Consider the following 22,605-nt stretch of genomic DNA (forward strand, 5'->3'; position numbering starts at 1 on the left):
CCACTCAGCTAACTGCATGCTCCTGTAACTAAGGCTTTGAGAAAGAAAGAGTAATTGTCCCTCCCGCACATGCAAAAATATATAGGGACCCTGCCTAAGAATTCCTTTAATATTTTTTTATTTTATTGTTTGATGAGGCAATATATTCATCTTGTTAAAAAAAATGCACACTATGAAAACCCTGTTCCTCTTCTTCCCACTTTTATTAGTTTTTTTTAAAATTCAGCTTAGCAGTTTCTTTATATGTATAAAATTAATACAAGTATATATTCTCAATTTTCTAATTTCTTGTATGAAGTGTAGCCTGTTCCATATACCCTTTCAGTGCCTGGAACAAGTTTCTGGTGTCTCGTTACTGTGGGTGCGCGAGTCCTAGCTGCTCCTTGACTTCCGTTGCGGAGTTAACGCAGAGGCTCAGCACCTGCAGCTTTCTAGCTCTTACAAAAGGTTCTGTCCTTCCCAAGTTGTTATTGGAAATGGCTCTTCAATCCCCATATAAGACTTTCCACTATTTCAAAGTACTTTCCCATTTATCATCGCATTTAATTGGAGTCTCCAAACCTCCCGTGAAGTTGGAAGGGCAGGTACCATCCTCATCTCTGAGGTGAGGAAGTCAAGGGTGAAGGGTTTGCCCTGGGTCGCACGTCTGGGTCTAAGGGCTGTCCTCTGCACCTACTGCCACTTTCCTGTCGTTTTCCAGAAACGGGAAATTGCCTTCTGTAGTTTTGGTAATACTTCTCCATGTTTACCATACAGCCTTTCATGGTATTTAAAAACTTTTCATTTTGAGACAATTGTATATTCACATGGAAGGGTAGCAAGTAATACAGACAGGTCCTATGTGCTCTTATCCAGTTTCCTCCAGCAGTGACATCTGAACCACGGTAGCACAGTATCAACAACCAGGACTTTGACCTGGACACATGGTTGAAACAAGCAACCCTAGCCTCTGCAGCTAACACAACCAGGTTCATTTTTTGTGGTATCAGTTCAGTGCTGGTCATTGCTGGGTCATCGGGGAAAGCATCTGCCTCCTGCAGGCGTTCTAGGGCCTGGCTTCTCCCACCTCCTCCCTCCCCTCTGGGCTCAGCAGCCTCCCCTGCCCCAGGCCAGCAGGTCAGGGTTGAAAGGGCCAGGTTTAGAAGTTGCATTTATGCCTCCCATCCATAGTCCACTGCTCATATTCGGCTCCACCTCACTGCAGGAAGGCTGAGAAATTTGTGTGGCTGTACCTGGACAGAAAAAACGTTTGAGGACCACATAAACAAGCCTAGTCATGGTAGTGTCGTTAGTTGTGGTAATAGCCAGAAAAAAACAAATGCTGACCGATGAGACAATGGATAAAATGTTAAACTCACCCCATGGAATGTTATACAATTGAGAAAATGACAAAACTACATTTACAAGCAGTAAAGACAAAAATCTTAGAGGAAAAAAACTAATGTTGACTGGAAAAAAAGCAAGTCACAGGAGAATTTTTATGTAGAAAGCTCAAAAACAAGCAGAACAAGGCAATATATTGTTTGGGGATGAAGAAACAGGCGTTAAAACCATGTTTTTATAAAACGAAGGAATGGTGCATCCATCCTGGAGAGCAGTGGTTCTCTCTGAGGAGAGAGGCAGGGAGATTCATGAGAAACGGGGAGCCTTGTTCTGAGAGGGAGCGTGGATTCACGCATGTTCTGATTTCACTGTGCTACAGAACTTAAGTGGGGGTATCACATTGCATAGTAATTTTTAAAAGAATGAACTAGAACTCTATAATTAGTAATAGTAAAAAGGACTCTTTATTAGTTATGAGAATGTAGCAAGGAATAGCCCTGTCACTTGAAAAGGTGACTCATATTAATGGGTGCCACTAATGCTGTGAAAGTGACCCACTTTGGGGCTGGGTCTGCCCAAGATCACAGATGTCGCTTGTCCTCGTTGTTTTGACCAGCCCCGGTGCACTGGTCAAAACCCAACCTGGTTCTCCACAGTTTCCCTAAGTTTCCTCTGCATCCCCATTAAATCAGTGACTCGGTCATCGGCATACTCTTAGGGTGTAGTGTGACGTGATGTCTACTGTAGAGATTATTCTCAGCAGAAAAATCCTGCAAAGTTATATTGTAATCCTTCCAGGGAAAGGCAGGTTTTATACATCTAAATGTACTAAATACTGTCTCTTTAAAAGTATCTCATACCTAGAAAGATGCAACCGCATCCAACATTTCAGCAAATAAAAGCAGAGGCTTGTAACAAACAGGAGCGATTACTATACAGTTATCACCACGGGAACAGGCCCAACTTCCAAGGCAACCAAATTCCTTAGTAAACAAGTCGAATCTTCTTGATCTTAAAGGGAAAGACCTGAAGGAAGTACCAGGTAATAGTTGCGAGCCAGGATCCATCTCTTATCTGGCTGCAGGCAAACTGTCTGTAAATAATCAATCCAGAGCAGTCCTCTGGGTGTTGTTTCCTCTTCCCGCTCGGGGCTCCTTCTCCTCCTTACCCCTAGCCTCAGCCTTTGAGGTCTCCACCCTCTGTAGGGCATTCCGCACTCTCTGCACCCCAAATGAGTCAGCATGTGGATACATCCCCGCATTTCCAGGAAAACGGACTGAAGTTATCAAAAAACCCGATCTGTCCAACCATAGATAACAATCAAGGCATTTTGTAGCCACCCAGAGCGTGGGCTCAGCGGCCCAGCCCTGAAACATGCAGTACAGCTCCTTTGGGAAATACCTGCCCGGGGAGTGACTTTGGTCTCCCGGGGAAAATGTGTGGTTCTCAGACAGCAAACCCTTTGTAAAAGGAAAACAGACTCCGTCAAACCTGGGTGGTGATGAGATAAAGGCGGCCACTCCTGTTTGAATGTTTGTCATTTTGGTGGGGATTTTGTTTAACAAGGTTTCTACCTTATCTGTCTTCTTTTAGATTTATAGCTGCAGAGCCCATAAAAGGGAGGCCGCAGATGTGAACCTGGCTGTGGAAAGATTAAAAACAAACCCAGGCTGTGCAATAAGAATAACCTTTATAGATTTTTGGATTTTATTCTTGTCTTTTTTCAGTGTGAAGATCTCGTCAGAGGCCCTAACAGTACTTGACTAATAGTACTTAGCAGTCCTTGGCTAACTGTGCACACTGTGAAAATGGTGGCAGGAATGTGGCCTTGGCATTCGTTGCTCCTGGCACGTGTGCTATTTGCTGTTACTCTGCCATGGAAAACAGGGTTCGGTCCACTTTATAATTCAGTTAAAAATTATTTACTGAACTCCTGTTCTGGGCCAGGCACTGTACCCATCAGATACATGAATAAGACATAGTCCCTCTCTCATGGAACTTAAAATTAGGAAATCATTATTCTATCCTACTGTTCCAGAAAATAATATTAACATTGTCTCTTAAGAAAGGACCAGATCTGCAAAACTCTCCATGTGGTGGTGCTGGGTGTTAACAGCCCCACTTTGTGGCCTTCATGCTGTGGACAGGGTTTTGGCCACTGCTGCTATTGGTCATGCATTTGATTAGACCCAAACCAGACGCCACCTTTGTCTTCTCATGCCTGAACCAAGAGTCAGCCTGCTGTTCACCCAGATGGCATGGTTTTCCCTTTGATCTGTTGATGACTCCTGCTCTTTCTATGAGGAGAAAGTGTCTCAGCCCTCAATCCAAGTCACGCTAATAGTCGTCACATATGGAACATTGACTGTGCAACAGTAACTCTGCTAGATGCCCTGTGTGCATTACGTCATGTAATCCTTCCAGTAATCCTGCAAGACAAAAGTCACGACTGCACTTCTGCAAATGGAAAAATAGCGAGCAGGGAGGTTGGGTAACCTGCCGTAAATGCAGAACGATTTAAGTCGGGTCCCCACTGTCCACATTCAAACCCTCTCTGAGCCTTTCTGTTCTGCCTTGCTTTATCTTGCTCACACACCACATAATGATGTCATTTCTTGATTCCTGTAGAGATATGATCTTGCCCTGTCTCCTCGGCATTCAGGAGTCAGTTACGCAGGGGGTGCATGAACACTGAGTTGACATATGCAGAACCTTGGGTGCAGAAAAGGATGTGGAGCACCTTACTTGGTTTTCCCTCTGCAGAAGATGGTCGTCCAAGGACACATGGCTAGAGCTGATGGCATTTTTGACTTGTTTGGCAGAGTTTGAGATAGAAGGAGGCAACTGCTCCAGATGTGTGCAGGTCTGCAGAAGATCGTAGCCCCACGGCCCTAGAGTTTTCACCCGTCTCATCCAAATAGAGGAGGTCCTTGTAAAGGCAAGGGGGGCGGGCGTGTTTGATTTGGTTGGGCCTCGAGCTGACCGGAGCCACCACCTGCCACCAGGGCCGCTTCCTGCTACATCAGGGACATTGTTCCTTCAAGGTCTCACCTGCCCAGGTGGTAAACCAACTTGACCTCCTCTCCTCGTGACATGGGCCCTCATGAAGATGTCCTTTCGATTGCAGTGATGTGACTCAGTCACAGTCTCCGAATGGTTCCTGGGGTTCTTTTCCAAAGGAAGAAATTTTGAAAGATCAACCTGTCAAGACATGCTGAAGGAAACAAGCCTCTTAAATGGGCATGCCCCCTTTTTTCAGCTTTATTGAGGTATAATTCACAAATAAAATTATATATATTTGAGGTATACAACTTGATGGGAGCTTTTAAAAGATATTTATTTATTTATTTATGAGGAGAAGGGAGGGAGAGAAATATCAATGCGAGAGAGAAACATTGATTGGTTACCTCTCATACACACCGTAGCCAATCCGGGCATGTGCCCTGACCTCAGAATCGAACCGGCTACCTTTTGCTTTGTGGGATGACTGATGCCCAGCCAACTGAGCCACATCAGTCAGGGCTCCAGCTTGATTTGACACACATATGCACTGTGAAATGATCACAGTTAAGCTGATTAACGTATCCATCACCTCACATAGTTACCATTTTTTTCTCTGTGGGCGTGTGTGTGGCAAGAACACTTCATATCTACCCTCTTTGCAAATGTCAAGTATACAATTCGGAATTGTTGGCTGCAGTCACTGGGCTGTGTATTAGGTCTTTGGAACTCTTTCATCTCACGCACCTGAAACTTGGTACCCTCAACGTAACATCTCCCTGTGTCCCCTCCCAAGACCCTGGTGACCACCACTCTCCTCTCTGCCTCTGTGAGTTTGACTGGTTTAGATTCCACATATAAGTACGATTATGTGGTGTTCGTGTTTCTGTGTCTGGCTTACTTCACTTAGCAAAATGTCCTCCATGTTCATCCATTTTATCACAGATGGCAGGATTTCCTTTTATTTAAAGGAAGAATAGTATTCCTCTGTGTGTGTATATCACATTTTCTTGATTCATTCATCCACTGGCAGACATTTAGATTGTTCCTTCATGTTGGCTATTGTGAATGATGCTCCATGAAGTGGAAGTGCAGCTGTCTGTTCAAGATACCAATTTCATGTCCTTCCGATATACGAGGTCTGTCTAGAAGGTATCCAGCGATGTAATATGAAAAATGAAGACATGTATTGAAGATACAAGAAACATTGTACACAGGACAATGATACCTCGGTCCCCTTCGAAGTAGGCACGTTGGGACGTCACACAGTTCTCCCAAGAGCCATCAACTACCCCGTCGTATTTCCATTTCCCTGAATCTCATTGACATTCTGAAATCTCTTCCCTTTCAAAGGTGATTTTAGTTTTGGGAAAACCCAGAAATTGCAGGTTGCCAAATCTGGGCTGTAGCAGGGCTGAGTCACCTGGGTGATTTGATGTTTCACCGAAAAACTCTGCATGAGACATGATGTGTGAGCAGGCGCGTTGTCATGATGAAGCTACCGATCACCAGTTGCTCATAGCTGCGGCCTTCTGAATCATCTAAATAGTTTCTGCAGAGGACTGTTCAAGCTTAATGCAAAATTTGATGCAGATTTGTTGCTCTACTCACTCAGTCATTTTAATGCCATAGCCACACAGTACACATGCTCACTCAGTGGTGTCTACCGCCCCCACTCACTAGTACAGTGAAGTCGTCATTGTTCACGCATGCGCATTCCAGTCCACTCTTCTCGGCTGCCAGGTTACATCAATGTCGTGCAAACTGTTCTGGTTATATTAACAATGGCTGGACTTTTTCTGGACAGACCTCATATACCCAGAAGTGGGATTGCTAGATCATGCAGTAGTTCTGTTTTTATTTATTTATTTTGGGGGGGAACCTCCATTCTGTTTTCCATAGTAGCTGCACCAATTTATATTCCCACCAGCGGTGCACAAGGGTTCCCTTTTCTCCACATCCTTGCCTACACTCTTGTTATATCTTGTCTTTTTGATGATAATCATCTTAATTGGTGTGAGGTCATATCTCACTGTAGTTTTGATTTGCATTTCCCTGATGACTAGCAATGGTACCTTTTGATGTACCTGTTAGCCCTTTGTATGCCTTCTTCGGAAAGATGTCTATTCAGGTCCTTGGCCATTTTCTAATTGGGTTATTTGGTTTCTGGCTTTGAGTTGTGTGAGTCCCTTAGGATATTAACCCCTCATCAGACGCATGGTTTGCATATATTTTCTCCCACTTCATGGGTTGCCTTTTCACTGCTGACCGCTTCCTCGGCTGTGCAGCTTTTCAGGGTGATGCGGTCACACGTGTCTGTTTCTGCTTTTGTTACCTGTGCTTGTGGTGCCATATCCAAAAACGTTATCACCTAGACCAGCATCAGGAATCTTTTTTTCTGTTTTCTTCTGGTAGTTTTACAGTTTCAAGACTTACATTTAAGTCTTTCATGTACTTTGAGTTGAATTTTGTCTGTGGTGTGAGATAAGGGTCCAGTTTTACTCCTCTGTATGTAGATACCCAGTTTTCCCAGCAACACGTACTGAAGAAACAGTCCTTTCTCCATTGTGTGTCCTTGGTAACCTTGTCAAAGGTCAGTCGGCCGTAAATGGACGGACTGACTTCTGGGCTGTCTTGTCTGTTTCACTGGCCTGTGTGCTGCTTTCAGGCCGGTGCCTTGCGGATTAGATTTAACAAGCTTGGGAACTAGGAAGTGTGCTGCCTCCAGCTCTGTTCTTCTTGCTCAGGATGGCTTTGGCTGCTCACTGTCTTGTGGTGTCATATGAATTTTAGGATTTTTAAAAAATGTCTGTCCAGAATGCTGTTGGGATTCCGATGTGAATTGCCCTGACTCTGTAGGTCACTCGGGGTAGCGTGATAAACGTCTGTGCCCTTCACATCAAGTGCTCTACTGATGTATAGAAACCGAGGCAGCCCCATGGCATCAGAAAGGGTATTAGATAAGTCCAGAAGGCGTGGATCGCCCCAAAGCCAGCCTTTACAGAGCCACCAGTAAAAGGGAAAGGGCCAGCCTGCAGGTTCACTGTACTGTTGGAAGATTCTGCCTATCAATTTGAAAATGGCAGGTTTAAAATGGGTTTTCAAGTTTCCCAGATGTGTTCTCAAGCTTCGTAATTACCCCTGGCTCATGACATGTATGCTAATGAGTAATGTGCAGTAATTTCAGATGATCACTCATCTAGTTTTGGGCACATAGGTTTTAGAGGTGATTCCCACCGTCAAGGGCATTCACAAGTAACCTGTGTGCAGAGAGACAGAGGGTGTGGCCGTGATGGATACCAGTATGTTCTAAGAGGGGCGGAGGAGGGAGAGTTATGTTAGCCGGTACAGACTGGGAGAATTCTTTTGGGAAAGCATCCAAGAGGTTTTAAGAGTCTGCTTTGAAGGGGGTTTGGCGTGATAAGCAGGAGATAAGAGAGTCTTTCCAGCATTTAGACCAGGGTACTGTTCGTGAAAGCAGCAATGGAGGTCCATGACCGAACTATGTTCAGAGCTGTAATTCAAAAAGCCTAATAAAAATCAGACACTTGTCCATGAGCAAGTTGGACAAGCTGAGTGAATTATCAAGTTTTGCACTTGGTTTAGAATTGTGTCAGCCCGAGAAAATGGTCGTGAAGGCAAAACCTTCTACAACTGGTAGCTTTGGGGAAGGAAACAGAGTGGAAGGTGAAGCCCTTGGAATAAAAGGGCCAGGCTCTTGCTTAGGCGGAGAGATAAGGGGCAGGCCAACGTGGCTCAAATCAGGTGTTTGTCACACTAGTCAGATGAAGCTGTGGTTTGACCGGAGACAGCGTTTGTCCCAGAGCGCCGGGAGGGTGTAGCACACTGCCGAGTGTCAGACTGAGGCTTACTCCGTTTGGTTCTCGGAGGAAGCAGAGAGCGCCCGAGCCTCTCCCGTGTCAGAAGTACAAGCCCACGTGAGGAGGCGCCTGCCCTCGAGTTACTCATTGTCTCGGGAAAGTCTGAGCCCGAGGGGCCCACGGTGGCAGGGACTTCCAGAGTTTTGTGGAACTGAAGAAGGCCCTGTGGGAGCTGGTGGGGGGTGTCCCGAAGACACTGTCTGCACGGGGCTGACGGGGCTGACGTCACAGGAGAGCCGCGGAGACAGGCGGACCGGTGGGCCCCAGCGGCACCAGCCCTCACCACGGGAACGTGCCTTCACAGCTGCCGCTCGCAGCAGTCTTCTGGAACGCGGCCAGACGCCCTCACTCAGGCTGGTGCAGATAGCAACGACGGGAGCGAAGACAGGCACACGGAGCCGAAACAACGTCCTCGTCTAGGAGACGGGTTTTACCAGCTACCCTGATTGAACATCGGCTCCTCCATCCAGTGTTTAATAATAGCAGGGTCAGGCCCAGGGAACGGAGGCTCCGGACCTGAGGGGCGTGCAAGTTCTCCTTCCCTTGGGCCGCTTCGCCTGTGGGGGCCCCACGCAGTGTGGCGCAGCACAGCGTGTTCGTACTTCCGGCCTCCACCAGACCCCTCGGAGCCCTGGAAAGGTCTGACGCCCGGACACCTCCCGGCCTTTCTCTTCTGCCCGGCTCCCCTGCACTGCTGAGTCAGAACAGGGGGTGGAGGTGGTTGCTGAGCACGTATCTTTTTAAAAACAGCGTCATGGGTAAGTCTGATGCACAGCTCGTCCTGAGAACTACACAGATAGTAGGGAAAACACTCACCTCGGGGTCCAAAAACCTGGGTCGAGTCTCCAGCTTCATCTCATCTGGCCCTGAGACTTTTCTCATCTGTGTGTCTCCTGGCTGCCTCCCAGGGTTTTTATGAGGATTAACTCACATTGGAGACGATCAAGTGCTGTAGAAATACAAGGTGTTGGCCACTGCCATGCCTCCACCCCAGTTTATAATCAGTCACCTCCGTCCAGGGGTATTTCACTGGCTGATTGGTTTGTCTGTGGCCCCTGTGCCCAGCCACCATGTTATTGGTGTTGGAACGTTACTCTTCATGTTGTTTCTTCGCTGCGTGGAAACACCCACTAGCCTCTCTCAGCAGCAAGGCTCGCCTTGTCCATGAGGCGCTCTCTCTCACTCGGCCTTGGCCTCTTCGTTGCTCCTGCTTGCTTCTCTCCTTGGCCTTGTCTCTTACCATTTCCTAAAGCCCGCCGTCTCCAGGGTTCTCTCCTGATTGTCCACACCTCACAGCACCTGATCTGAATGATGTAATTATGAGACTCTGATGATCTTGGATGACTCTGTCTTGTATATTTGCTTGGTTATTCTGGTTAATCTGCTTGTCAAGGTCAAAGACAACATCTAAGTGATATGTTCAATTAATATTATGCACAGTGCCCAGCATGTCAGGCCGTTGGCGGGGGTGGGCGTGGTCAGAGCACATTCGCAGTCTGTAAAGTCGTTCATTGACAGGATGTCTTTTCATCGTCACGCGTCGAGAGGCAGATGGCTGCTTTCCCCATTTTGCAGAGGAGAACAGAGAGGCTTAGAGAGGTGAGGTGACATCAAATTGTCGGAACAAAAGGGAGACGAGAGGGCACGTGTCCTGGAGGAGCCAGAGTGTGGCAATGCAGGTAGGTCATGGCTGAGGTTGGGGCTCAGGGCAGAGGCTGAATTAGTGAAGAGCTAGCAGAAGCGACCAGACCCAAGATCCCACAACAGGCACCATGGCGGGGGGCAGCTGCCCACCCAGGTGAAGAGCAGCATCCTGGGAATTCCAGCAGGCCTCCCTACCACAGGCCAAGTGCACAGGAGCCAGGAGGGATGTCAGCGATTCAGCCTCCCCCCTCGTTGGTGACAGTCAGTGGGCCTTTTCCTGGAGCCATTTCCTGGAGAATTTTCAGGTGGACCAGTGATTGCATCTTTGTGTTCCAAAGCACCCCCGTGGCATGGGAGAGACTTCCCACGGCACGGGGGTATTCACACAGCCACCGTGTTGAGGCCAAGTGGTCTGCTCTCTTAAAGGAGAAGCCTGAGCAGCAGTGGAAACATTCTAGGCAGAGGGAGGTATCAGTCATTCCATTTCTGACCAAGCACTGGTGAGGAATACTCTTATTTTTCTCTGGCTTCAGCCAGCGGTAGATTAACAGTGCTTTGATATCTCAGTGTTGCTGCCTAGTTAATGAAGATGCAAGCTCCTTGCAGGTAACCTGCCCCTGCGTCCAGTTGAACTCCTTGTACATACTGCCTGACTGGGATGGGCTGGGGTGAGGCTGCTGAGAACTGGCGACTCCAGGCCCAGAAGGCCCAGCAGGCCCTCAGGCTGGACCACTGCCAGCAAACAGGTAGAGCAGCGAAGCTTCCTGGTGTGGCCTGAGGATCCAGGTGTGGTGAGAGAATCAACTACTGGAGATTAACGTTTAATGCATGTGCATTTATTAGCGTGGCTGGGCCTTTTGTCCAAAATGTCATAACTAAAGAAAAGTCGTAATGTCACAGTTCCAGATTTTAGAGTAAATAAGATTACCAACATTTTTCTTTCAAGAGCCAATAAGCACCCCTCACCAAAGAAAACTGCAGAGTTTTTCATTAATCTTCAACCTGAAATATTAAAACTCGAGTCTTCATAAGCTCTCAGAAACAGCTTTCAAAGGGTTTCTTGTCTCATCCCCACTCCAAGCCTCTGCCCATGTCGAAGGTTAGGGGTAAACCATGTTTTCATTAAAATATTTGATGAAACCCTCCTTCCTTCCCCAAGTCTACCAAACTCTGATCTCAGAAGGAAAAATGGGGCTAATATGACAATAAGATTTGTACCTTCACAAGTAAATATTGCAATTTAGCTGGGTGGCTTGTGGGAGCTTGTCAGGTTGCAGTGACTCACTTGCACGGATGAAGTTATTTTTAGAGATATAATTTGTACTGTTTAGAAAAGAATAAAGAGATGGCAAAAGGCTAGATAGCTCATTATAGTTTACAGAGCTCATGAACCCAGCATCCATGCAAAAGATGACTAAGCAGTGGGTCGGTTGGTACTTTCTCTCAGAATTTTACAGACGTGAGTCACCCACTTTAGACTGCAGACACAGCATTGAGGTACCTGTGACTCAGCGCCCATTTAGAAAGAGCAGTAGAATTCAATTCTGGGACACAATTTTTAGTTAAGTGCCGAGGAAATTACGTAGCAAAGCAAAATATGTCTGTACCACGCAGCCATCAGATGATTTTAGCAAGGATGGAGTTATCTTCATCTCTGGCCTTTGAAAGAATCTGTTTGTGATCCATGCCGCGTACTGTGCCCATTCAGTCTGCTGCTGTGTGCCAGCGCTACCTTCCCACGCCTGGGTCTCGGACCCCAGCGCCCAGCTGTCCTCAGTACAAACCTCAGCCTCGCCCTTTCTGCGCTCAGATGGCCTGCATTCAGGCCCGGGTTCTTTAACCAAGTGGGTGCACGTGAAAATCTTTGAGCTGACATGTGAAAATTTGAGTTTCCACAAGCTGGCAGAAAGCGCTTTCAAAGGCCACTCCCCTCCACACTGCCCATGTCAGACATTAGAAGAAATCAAATAATATGTTTTTAAAGTATATTCTTGTGTTTTAAAATTTTTTGAATGCACATACATTGGTAAGAATAATCTCCCCACGTACACCGACTTGTTGAAGCAAACATATTGCCGTCCCCACGGGGCTGCCACTGTGTTCTCAGGCACAGGCTGCGCTGGAGGAGGGGCCCTCGGGGTGTGGCCTGGCGCCAGGCCCGTGCCCCCGCCCCGGGGTCGGCACAGGCTGAGTGTGCAGCCTGTTCAGAGCGAAGCCCTCAGAACCTGGCCTGTCCTTTCAGATAGTGGAACACGGTCCTTGGCAGTTTGCAGAGATATCAATAGATTATTCATAACCAACAAGGAATTTCATATTTATTATTTTTTGTCAAGGAACATGAACTGGGCAGAAGCAGATATTCCAGAAAGAAATATGAATAAAAGGGTACTTTGCCCCACGCCTGCTCACTGACAGTCACTTTTCATCACGTCTGTTAACTGGCATTGGCCCCCGTTACTGGTTTATTTCTCACCTGCTGTGCCTGTGGCACCACCACCGAGAAGGCGCAGTCACCAAAACCTGGGTTCCGCTGTCAGAGGAAAGCCTATGCACACTCAGGTCGTCTCAGCAAGCGTTCGAGTATGTGCTGCGGCTGAGTCCTGTGTGAGGCCCCGTGGCCACAGAAACGGGCAGGTGCTCCGAGGAGTCAGGGGGGGGGGGCAGGTACACAGATACATGGATACAACTGCTGGGTGGAAAATGCTGCTGAATATAACACAGGTGTGTTAAATCACCTTCTGTGGGGTGTTATAGAGATCTTTTAGCCCTGGCTGGTGTGGCTCAGTGGATTGAGCGCTAGCCTATGAACCACAAGGTCGCTGGTTCAATTCCAAGTCAGGGCACATGTCTGGAGGCCAGGTACCCACAACCCAGTAGGGGTAGGGGCTGCGTGAGAGACAGCAGTATCCCTCTCATGTGGATGTTTCACTCCCTCTCTTTCTCCCTCCCTTCCCCTCTGTCGAAATATAAATAAATAAAATCTTTTTTCAAAAAAGGACTGTTTTAGAGCTGGGTCTGCGGGTGCAATCAGAAACCTGCTATGCAGATAGCTAGGAAAGGGTGTCCCAGGCAGAGAGGACAGTGTGCTCCTGAACTGATCAGTGCATTCTGAAGACTGGGGATAATTCATGAACTTTCGTGTTCAGGGCGCACGAGTTAAGGGAGAAATAGGAGATGAGGTGGCAAAAAGTGTGCCTGTTATGCATGTGAGGACTTCAATGTATATGCCGTTACTGATGGAAGACCTGGGGAAGATTTCAAACAGGGGCGTGACATTGTCTCGATCATGTTACACGCCTGACAGCAGAGTGGAGGCTGAATTCAAGTGGGAGGAAGCCGGGGCAGGAAAACCACTGGGATAACTGGTCCAGGCAAAACAATACAAGGTGCTGAAACAGAGGGAGTAGGGAGAGGAAAGGACAGATTCTAGAACCCCTGCAAAGGTAGAATCAGCTGGCCTTAGCGAGCACTCAGAGTAAGGGAGGCGGGGAGGAATTGCAGAGTACTGGGACCGTTGAGTAGAAAGTGGAAATCTAAGAGGAGGACCAGAATGGGGGTGGGGGGGGATGATAAATCTGAATATACTGAGTTACTGAGTTTGAGGAGTTTATGTGCTAACCCAGTGGAGGTATGCAGAAAGTTGCTAGAAACGCAAGACAGAAGCTGAGAAGAACCACCCTGATTGACGCAGATCTGATCCACGTGGCACCCAGCACGGGAGGGACTGGTAGGAAAGCACAGGACTTACCTGTAACATGAGAGCCCTGCAGACAGCTCTGGGGAAGGCAACAGCTGGGCCTGGACGCAGGCTCATAAGCAGCAGAGGCAAGATGAGAACCAGGAGAGCAGGACATCCGGAAGGCAGGAGTAGCAAGTGAGATGAAAATGAGAAGCACCCGTGTCGGTAATGAGCGCCCATGGTGCGCAGTGCTGGAGTAGTCAAAGCCGCGTCCGTGCAGCGGGCCAGGTGGGAGCCAGGTGTTCCTGCGCTACAGCCTCAGCTGGCACAGAGGAAGCTGGGCCAATCCTCTTTGCAAGAGGCTGGGGGATTAAAGGAAGAGTGAAGAAGCAGTAGCTAGTACAGGTGCTGGTCAAGAGGGGTGCTTGGGGGGATAAGAGATTCTTCAGCACAAAGAGAAGGAACCATTGGGGGTGGGGGACTCAAATTGAGAGAGAGAAGAGAGAGAATTGAAAGAGCAAAATCCTGGAGATGGCTTAAGAGTGTGGAACCTGGGATGCAGGTCAAGGAAGCAGCTTTGGGCGAGGAGGGACTCGGCCTCCTCTGAGAGAGGAAGAGGGTGCAGACATACGTTGATAAGAAAGAGGTAGGGAGGGCGGGCCCAGAAGTGGAGGTGTTTGCCCGTGAGTGTTCATTTTCTCTGAGACGTTAGAAGCAGGATTATCTCCTGAGTGAGGGAGACAGGGACAGGATTAGGATTAAAGAGATGGAACAGTCATCAGAGCCGGCACAGCAAAATAGGAGTTGTTTAACTTATCTCTTTGTTCCCAGCACCTAATGGTGCCTCAACACTCAAAAATGTCTCTGAATCCATCAGTTTTTACTTTGTGGTCAGAGAGTAGGGTGTTAGAAGTTATTGTTTTTCCAGCTGGAGCATGAATCGATGATGAGAAGGTTCAGGGTGTGGCCACAGGGATGCGGGTGCTGGAAGGGATGCCTTGGGAGCACCACAGTCACACCAGATAATTAGAGAAGTTAGGACGGAGGGGAAGACTCGAAGCAGCTGTAGATGTGTAACCAGGAGACCGAGTAGAGAGATGACAGCAGCGAGGATCAACAGAGGTGGTCCAGCCAAATGGAATGAGCCCCAGATGGGATGCTCTTGTGCAGGGGCAAGTCCGAGGGTGTAGGCAGGTCTGGGAAAATGAGTGGCTTCTACTCAAGGGGCGGCCAAGAAACCAAGCCAGCTTCCACCTGAGACAAGGAGGTGACAGGAACATTCTAAGAAGAGGGGAGAAAGTGACTCTGAGAGTAAGAGGCGGAGATCATCAGGGCGTGGTACTGGATGTTTGTCCTGAGAGGGTCCAGGGTGACAGAGGGCATCGGAAGAGTTGGGAGAGCAGATTTATACGGAGATAGCAGAAGGGCCTCACTGAGACGCAGGGACTGATTAGGGAGAAGCTGGGTGAGGAAGGGGGTCTCTGAGGGTCTGTGCAGAGGCAGTGGGTGAGAAGGCAGCCCCTACAACACAGAAAGTCATGGTGGAAAACATGCCGCTATCTGGAACTCTGCCAGACCCTCAGAAAGCCATAGGTAGCCCAGCGATCAGATTGCCTAGCCATGGGTAGCCATAGATTGCTCAGCAGGCCGCCTGCACAGGCCCCTGTTCCGGGAGAGCCACCGCAGAGGCCTGGACCCCCGGCTCCAGAACACGTCAGGCACAGCTCAGGGCCATGCTCCTCAGTCTGCGGGCTGCAGACCGCCGCTCGTGACCTGACTGTGGAGAGGCACACGCAGAAACTGAGAGTCAGCACCTGGACATGTTTGTAGCAGTCTGACACTGCCGTGACAGTTCAGCACATTACTGGGGTTTCAGCCGTTCCGTTTTATCGTGGAAGTCTGTGGCGGATTGGAAGCTCAAACAAAACAAGACTGGTCCTTCACCTCACGGTGGACAACTGCACAGCACTTCCACCTCAGCCTGAACACCGGAGCGCCCGCTCCTCGGGGCAGGCCCAGTGGCCTGTCTCCCTGCCTGGCCCCTGCGACAGTCACAGCCGATCCAGCCACAGTGTTTCTTGGTCGCGGAGTTCAGCCCCTCGTGAGCAAAACATGGAAGAGAGTGCAACGCTCAGCTCGTGCCCCTGGCCGGCCTACCCGAGGGGCCCATCGGGCCGCTGTGTGGTTTGTGCTTTGAGCGCCCCCGCCAAGGGAGGGGGCCGCTTGGGAGGCAAAGTGGAGTTGTCCCTGGGCCTGCGGCCTAGTCGGCCAGAATCTCAGGGCAGCCCCGCAGCAGAGCACGGCCACTGATCCCACTGTCTACTTGCAGTGACCTGCTAAAGGTAAACAGCACCTTGTGAAACAGAGAAGGGAAAACGGAGCCTGCCCGGAAACTGGTCAGGCCCTCTCCCTCTGCACCCCAGGCCATGTAGGGCACCCTCCTGCTGTGGGACTTCTCACCCTGTATTGGGGTCGTTCTGCTGACTGACCTTCCCCGATGAGGAGCCCGTCCGGGCAGAGTTCATTCGTGCCTCATCGCAAAATCCCCACCCGTAGCACAGCGGCCAGTGCAGGCTTGGCGTCTGAGCACAGGAATGCGCAGACTCACACGCTCTTGTCTCCTTTGACCTACAGCAGTGCCTTTGGCCCCACCCTCACACCACAGCATTACTGACTTTAAAGAGGTAACGCCCCGTAGGCCAGCCTGTGCTACACCAAGGATGCCTCGCCTCTCACGGGTCGGAACGCTCGTGGTCAGCCTCCTTGAATTTCAGACAGGCAGCTCTCGCTTGTCTTTTTGTGCAAGCCTTACACTCCCCTGCTCCTGAAACCAGATACATCCACTTACACGCACATGTAGATGTAGGCGGGGGTGCGTGCATATGAAATGTGGCACCACTTGGTAGAACCTTTCTCCGGACCCGGGGTTCCTGTGCCTCTCCTCCGGACCCGTGTGGGTGCGTGCTCACACAGTCCGCCGCAGATTTCAGTGTGACTTTCCTGGGAGCCCAGGCTGCGCGATGGCTGAGCAAGCTGACCAGTTAAGGAATCAAACCTGTTTTTCCATGCAGCTCATTAATAACATACCTGCAGAGAACTATTTCGCTGTAGAAACAAAGAGATTTCGGCAGAGAGTATTGGCAGGTCATGCATTAGGTGGGGCAGGGAGGAGAGCTTAGGAGCAGTACGCAGGCTGAATGAGAAGGGGTTAAGTGTGGAGCCCGCACCAGGCTCTGCTCAGGTGTGACCAGGTTGGAGGCACTTTATTTTAAAGCCCTTTGGAACTTCCTTCTCTTTTTTATCCCTGATCTGATTCTTTTGGTGTGTCCTTAAGTGTGCTCTGTATATGAACTTGGACTTGGGTATTCAAATCTTAGTCTTTCAACCGGAGACTCATGAGCTGTACCACACCTTCTTTAGAAGAAAAGGGGAGGCAGGCCTCCTCTGAGCTGCCCCACCATCAGGGGACCGTGGTTAGTCCCCGTGGGCTAGAACAAGAGGTGGAATTAAGGTAATTAAGCTGGCGTCAAGGTGTAGGTCAGATAGCAAAGCAGTTCCTGGAGGCGGAGAAAGCTTACTGAGTTACTTCAGGTGTGAATTGACTCGTATTTGGAGCTGACCTGCAACGGTGGGCATTTGTTCGTATAACCAAAAGTATATTCAGCTGTGTCAAGTAGGTGGTTGTTTTTAAGTATATCTATTCCCACTTGTGTTTATCCACAGCAGAAGTAAATGTGGTCTTCAGCCCTCCCCCACCCCCCCTCCCCCGTGCCCTCCCAGTAGGACAGAGCCCTGTGGACAGGCCTCTCTGGGATGGACTGTCAATGGTGAGCCTTCCCAGAGGTGGCAACAGCAGAATGAAGGGTCAAAGGTGACGTGGAGGTTTTGAGCTTGGCGGAGTGTTAGCTCCCATCTGTGTGTGGGCGAATGGGAAGTGAGCTGTGGCTTTATTTTAGACATGTAGTCTGATTCTTTCCCAGACGATAGCAGAACACCCCAGTGGATCTGAACCATTGGGTTCAAACTCTGGAGACCCGAATTTGAGGTCCAGCTCGGACATAGAACTCTAACTCTAAACAAGCTACTTTCTGTTCGTGAGTTTCAGTGTTCTTACCTATCATGGGGTATTGTGGCCACCTTGGAAATTACAGATGAAACAATATATGTGAAAGATATTTAAGCCTTAAAACTTATGTTAATGACATCCCCCGGGCTGCTGGGATGATCAGACGAAAGCCAGGTGAGTGGTCAGGGAAGGTTGTGGAGGTTTTGAAGTGATCAGGATGTACTGATGGATGGGACTTTCTGGGACTTTCTGAAGGAGGAAAGCGGAGGGCCAAGCCTTCAGGTTAATGGGTCCCTCAACTGAGCTTCAAGAGAGAGGCTTTGAAGCAGACGGAAGGAAGAAGGCAGTAAACATTTTAAAAGAAAAGGAAGTAGCAATCGATACAGTGTTATGGAAACCATGGGAGAAGAACAGAAGTGAGCAACAGTGTCAAATGCCATTAAAATCCTATAGATAGGACCATAAAATACTTTCCAAATCAAAAGGAAGAAAACAAAGAAATTGAAACATCAAAAATAAAAATTCTTAAAAGTCTGGGATCATTGCACCCTCGAGTGTAACTTACCAGGTCTGAAAGACACACGTTACATTCCTCTTCCCGGCCTGTGGTGACGGCACCATCGGTCCCAGACTTCTGTGCACTTTCGTGATCAGCCCCCGGCTGACACGGTAGATGCGCCAGGTGCCCCTGAGTAGGAACCCCTTCCAGAACGTCAGAAACAAGCAATAAGTGCAATCTGTAGCACTTGTGGTGACGAGCACATGGGCTCTGGACCCAGGCGGACCAGTGCTAACTAACCCTGGCCCCTCTTCTTCGTGGCTGCACAGAAGTCCCCCTGGGAGGGCTTGTTCCCTAGGGAAAAGGAGTAAGAGAAACTCATGTTGCAGAAAGCACCCACCACATTGTAGGTGGTCGATAAATGCGGATTCCTTGCATTTTCTTAGCATTTTAAAACATTATTTATTAGGATGAAACAAAACCAAAAACACACCTACCTTGCTGTTACCCGTAGTGAGAGATTTTTCAGATTTGGGTTAATGAGGAGCCCACAGTCCCACTGTAAAAGCCGCCGCAATAGCTGCGGTAACTTTGCTCCTGCAGAGAACCTTACTGCGCTACCAGTGACATGGTGCAGGCTAGCTCCCTGGCTGTGGGGCCGAGACCCTGGGGGCCCCGGTGCAGCTGCCCAAGCAGTTCACCGCTCTGTGCCGTGGGCTCCTCCGGTACCAAGTGGGTAGATGGCTTCCAAGGCCCCTTTCTGAACTGTGGTTTAGGAATGTGTCCTCTGTTGTAACAAGATGTGGACATTTTTAAGGAACTCTCTCACCTACCTGCAGCTCAGCCCAGCCCTTTAAGCATACCTGTCAAAACGCAGCCAAAAGGCAGGGAGTGGATGGAAGAGGGTCGCAGAGTCTGTGTGGAGCCCTCCAGGCCTGATCTGCACCTTCTCATACGCTTGGTGCACTGGTTCCCCAGTCCCAAGCGACTTGGCTGCCCAGAGACGGTCTGTGGTGTTCAGTGTACTAACCTCATAGCCTGGGCTCGGAGTCAGGGGACTCAGGGCAACCAGAAACTGCCGGCCACGGGTGCTACTCAGTTCAGGGGCGGGCGTGCCGTATTGGTGTCCTGACTGGATGTCCCACGCCAGGAGTTGGTATTCAGAATTCTGACTTGGAGTCATTTAGAAGGAAATAGGAAGTCCACTCTAGAAAGATGTCTATTTAAAAAAAATTAAAAAAAAATTTTGGAGCTTCCAAGGATAAATCCTCAGTTTTTGGGTGTGAATATGCTTTTCTTAGGTAACACTGATCCAGTACCTTTGTTTGGAGATGATCTTGTTCCTTTGAATTTGGATACATAAGTCAAGCAGCTCATTTAAGTCCTGGGCTTGCCCGAACGTGATCACCGTACGTTTACACAGCTTATTCTCTCAACTTCGCGTTAGTTACACAGGAGAATATGGCAGTTTTAAAATGTCATTTTAGAGAGAATCCTGCTTTCATCTCAAGCGAAATTTCTAATTGGTATTGCTGTAAAAAAAAAAGAGAGCGTGAATTAATGTCCATTTCCCGACTGTATCTCCCACTCTTTCTCATAGAAGAAATAATGGCCAAGGAGCTGGCCAAGAAAACAATGACTAAACAAAAAACCTGGGTAGTTCACAGCCCAAGTAGGTCACCTTTAGGCATACAAAGATTGGTTACATTTCTGGCCTTTTTTTTTCCTCCAAAGAACAAAATCACTCACAAATAAGTAATTCAGTAAAAAAAGTAAATACCTTTCTTTGCCTCAAAGGAAAAACACCTACGAGAATGGAAAGAATATTACATTCCCCCGACCCAAAAGAAAATTGTCTAACCAAGTTTTCACCAGGTTTTTCTGTTCGGGTGTTTTCTGGTCTGTGGTCAACTTTTGCTGCAAAGCCTTACATGATTGTGGATTCTCCAGAGTTATGATTTCTTTTTTAAGGAAGGTCATAGAATTAAAAGTGAAGAGTTCCTAAAGACTCCCAGATTTGCCTCAGATTTAAAAATGGGCAAAACTAAATTGGAGGCTTAACTGAAATAACATGACTACTTTTAACCTATGGGCTATATTTTCTGAGCTGGAAGTCAGGTTGCAAAAAGAAATAATATAGCCTCAAGTTGACTTGTTTAATTGCTTCTAAGAGAAAAGCAAATAATAATAGGTATCCTTATGGCTATCTGCTACTCACCAGGTATTCTAAATACATTCATTATATCATGTAAACCACTCAACAGCCTTGTAAGGTAGGTATTATCCCATTTTAAAGATGAGGAAACCTAGACTAAGAGTTGAGTAAATTGCCTGAGGTCACCCAGGTAGCACCTGGCAGAGGAAGAATCAAGCCCAGATCTGTCGAAATCCAAAGGTCATATTCTTTCCACAGCACCATCCTGCTCTTACATTCCTATAGGCGTTCACACTCATTCATTAAGCACTTTCTGTGTGCCAAACACTGGACCCCTGCTTTATCTTCCACCTGGAGGTTAAAGTCTTTCCAGTTTATGGACAGGAAAAGAGGGCCAGAGAGGTCGGTTAACCCACTGCCTACCGCCAGAGCACACGCCTTCCCCACTTACACATCCGGTGCCACCTGGCCCAGCCATTCCCTGTCCATCTCACCTGACACACCTTAACCTAAAGCAGCCCAAGAATGCAGTGGCTTATCTTCAAGCCTTCTCCCCTACCACCTAATCTAGTGGGTCAGAGAGTTTTCTGCAATTTAGGACCCCAGAACAATGTACGCCTGGAGTGGGCAATGCTTGAAAAGTTTAAACACAACTGAAAAATAAGTAAAGATTTTTGCATAGCAGAATGACGTGGTGACCAGGGCTGTTGACCCTGTCTTATCACTCTGGAGGGGCATGGTTTCCAAACCCTGCCGGATACTGGACTTAAACTTTGTCCCAACCCAATTTTATGCCCAAACCCAAATCTCAGGCCCTGCTGTACGGACTGTCTGCATAGGGAGTTAGCTGTTGAAAAGGACATGGCCGGGGGGGGGCTCCGGTAAACTGCGCCCAACCCGTCCATTAAGGCTTTGCGCTCAGCCTCCTGACTGCAGGGGCCGCACAAGTGAGTCTCGAGATGTTTTGTAAGGAGGAATCACTTTCCATACTGAGAAGTGAATGGCTGCTGTCTTTTAACAATAAACAACTCACTGTTGATTCGTGCATCGTACCTTTCAAACATCCTCCATGCTGGAGAATTTATACTGTGCTGACGATGTTTAAATCATAGGAAAATGTCTGACCCGCTGGAGGGGGCAGAAATGGGGTATTTCCCTAGAAATGTTCAAGGGCAGCACCGCCCACAGAAGAATGTCTACACTCCAGAAGCAGATACCCATGTACGTACTTTAGGCAAATCTTAATATTTTGATTTGGGGTTTACTTTTTTGTTTTGTTTTGAAGAAACAGCACATTACCAATTTGGCGGAAGCCCCATGAGTGTCCCTCCCTGATGCATTCCTGTCCCTCCCCCGTTCCCCGCTGGCCCCGGGGGTAACTACCCTCCTTAACTTGGGTCTGTCATCCCTATGCACCTCCTTATACTTTCACTGCATAGACGCTTATATTATGAACAGTATGTGATAATGTGCACGTGTTTTTGCACTTTGTAAGTGTGTATTGAACAGTCTTCATCTCTAAGTTACCTTTTTCACTGAACATGATGTTCTTATTCAGCCTCCTGTTGATAGACATTTAAGCTGCTCCCCGTTTGTGTTACCACAGGCGATGCTACTCGCAGGCTCCATCCTACCTACCTTCTTCTGCACTGAAATGGAGCAGTATTTTAGGAATGAAATTCCTGAGTTAGGAAGTATGTATATCTCCACTTTTAGTGTAGAAGAGGTTATAGAAATTTACTTTCTCACCAGTGAGTGGGAATTCCCTGTGTTCCACAGCTTTGACAACACGAGTATTACTGGGTTTTTAAATATGTGTCAACTGGGGACTTCCAGTCAAGATGGGGGCGTAGGTAAACAGGGCTCGCCCCCTCGCACAACCACAGCAAAAGTTACAACTAAACTACAAAACAGCTGTTGCTCAGAATCCTCAGAAAATCGAGCTGTAGGGAAGTCTGACAACTAAGGAGTTAAAGAAGTGACATTCATCCAGACAGGTAGGAGGGACGGAGATGCGGAATGGGCAGTCCCACACTCACGAGTGGTCGATAAAAATCAGGAGGGCTACCTCAGGAGCAAAGGATCCCAGCCCCACACCAGACCACCCAGCCCAGGGTTCCAGTGCCAGGAAATAAGTCCCATAACTCCTGGCTGCAGAAACAAGTGGGGCAGCCGAAGAAACTGTGGGCTTTTCAGGAGTCTCCTCTCAAAGGGCCCAAAACAGACATAGGACTTAGCAGACTCACTCCCTCTGGGCTCCAGCACCTCTGGCAGCAGCGTACCGTGGCGTACTAGGGAGCATCTGAAGTGTCTGGCATCAGGGTGAGTGCCAGGGGACAGCGTCCTCCTGGTCAAAAC

At 48.4% G+C, this 22,605-nt stretch overlaps 1 protein-coding gene across 3 annotated transcripts in view; it reads left to right on the forward strand.

The window, feature by feature from the left end:
- The window catches only part of BABAM2 (BRISC and BRCA1 A complex member 2), a 329,882-nt gene that overhangs the window by 268,604 nt on the left and 38,673 nt on the right, over positions 1 to 22,605 (forward strand). The window contains exon 13 of one of the 3 annotated variants that reach the window (XM_036027789.1): positions 856 to 2,245. The exons of the other annotated variants lie outside the window; for them this stretch is intronic. Coding sequence (XP_035883682.1) covers positions 856 to 888 — 33 coding nt within the window. The 3' untranslated portion in view covers positions 889 to 2,245. Of the gene's footprint in view, positions 1 to 855; positions 2,246 to 22,605 lie in introns of those variants that run through there. 3 annotated transcript variants of the gene reach the window in all.

Source organism: Phyllostomus discolor, chromosome 6, assembly GCF_004126475.2.
Source record: "Phyllostomus discolor isolate MPI-MPIP mPhyDis1 chromosome 6, mPhyDis1.pri.v3, whole genome shotgun sequence".
NCBI lineage: Eukaryota > Metazoa > Chordata > Mammalia > Chiroptera > Phyllostomidae > Phyllostomus > Phyllostomus discolor.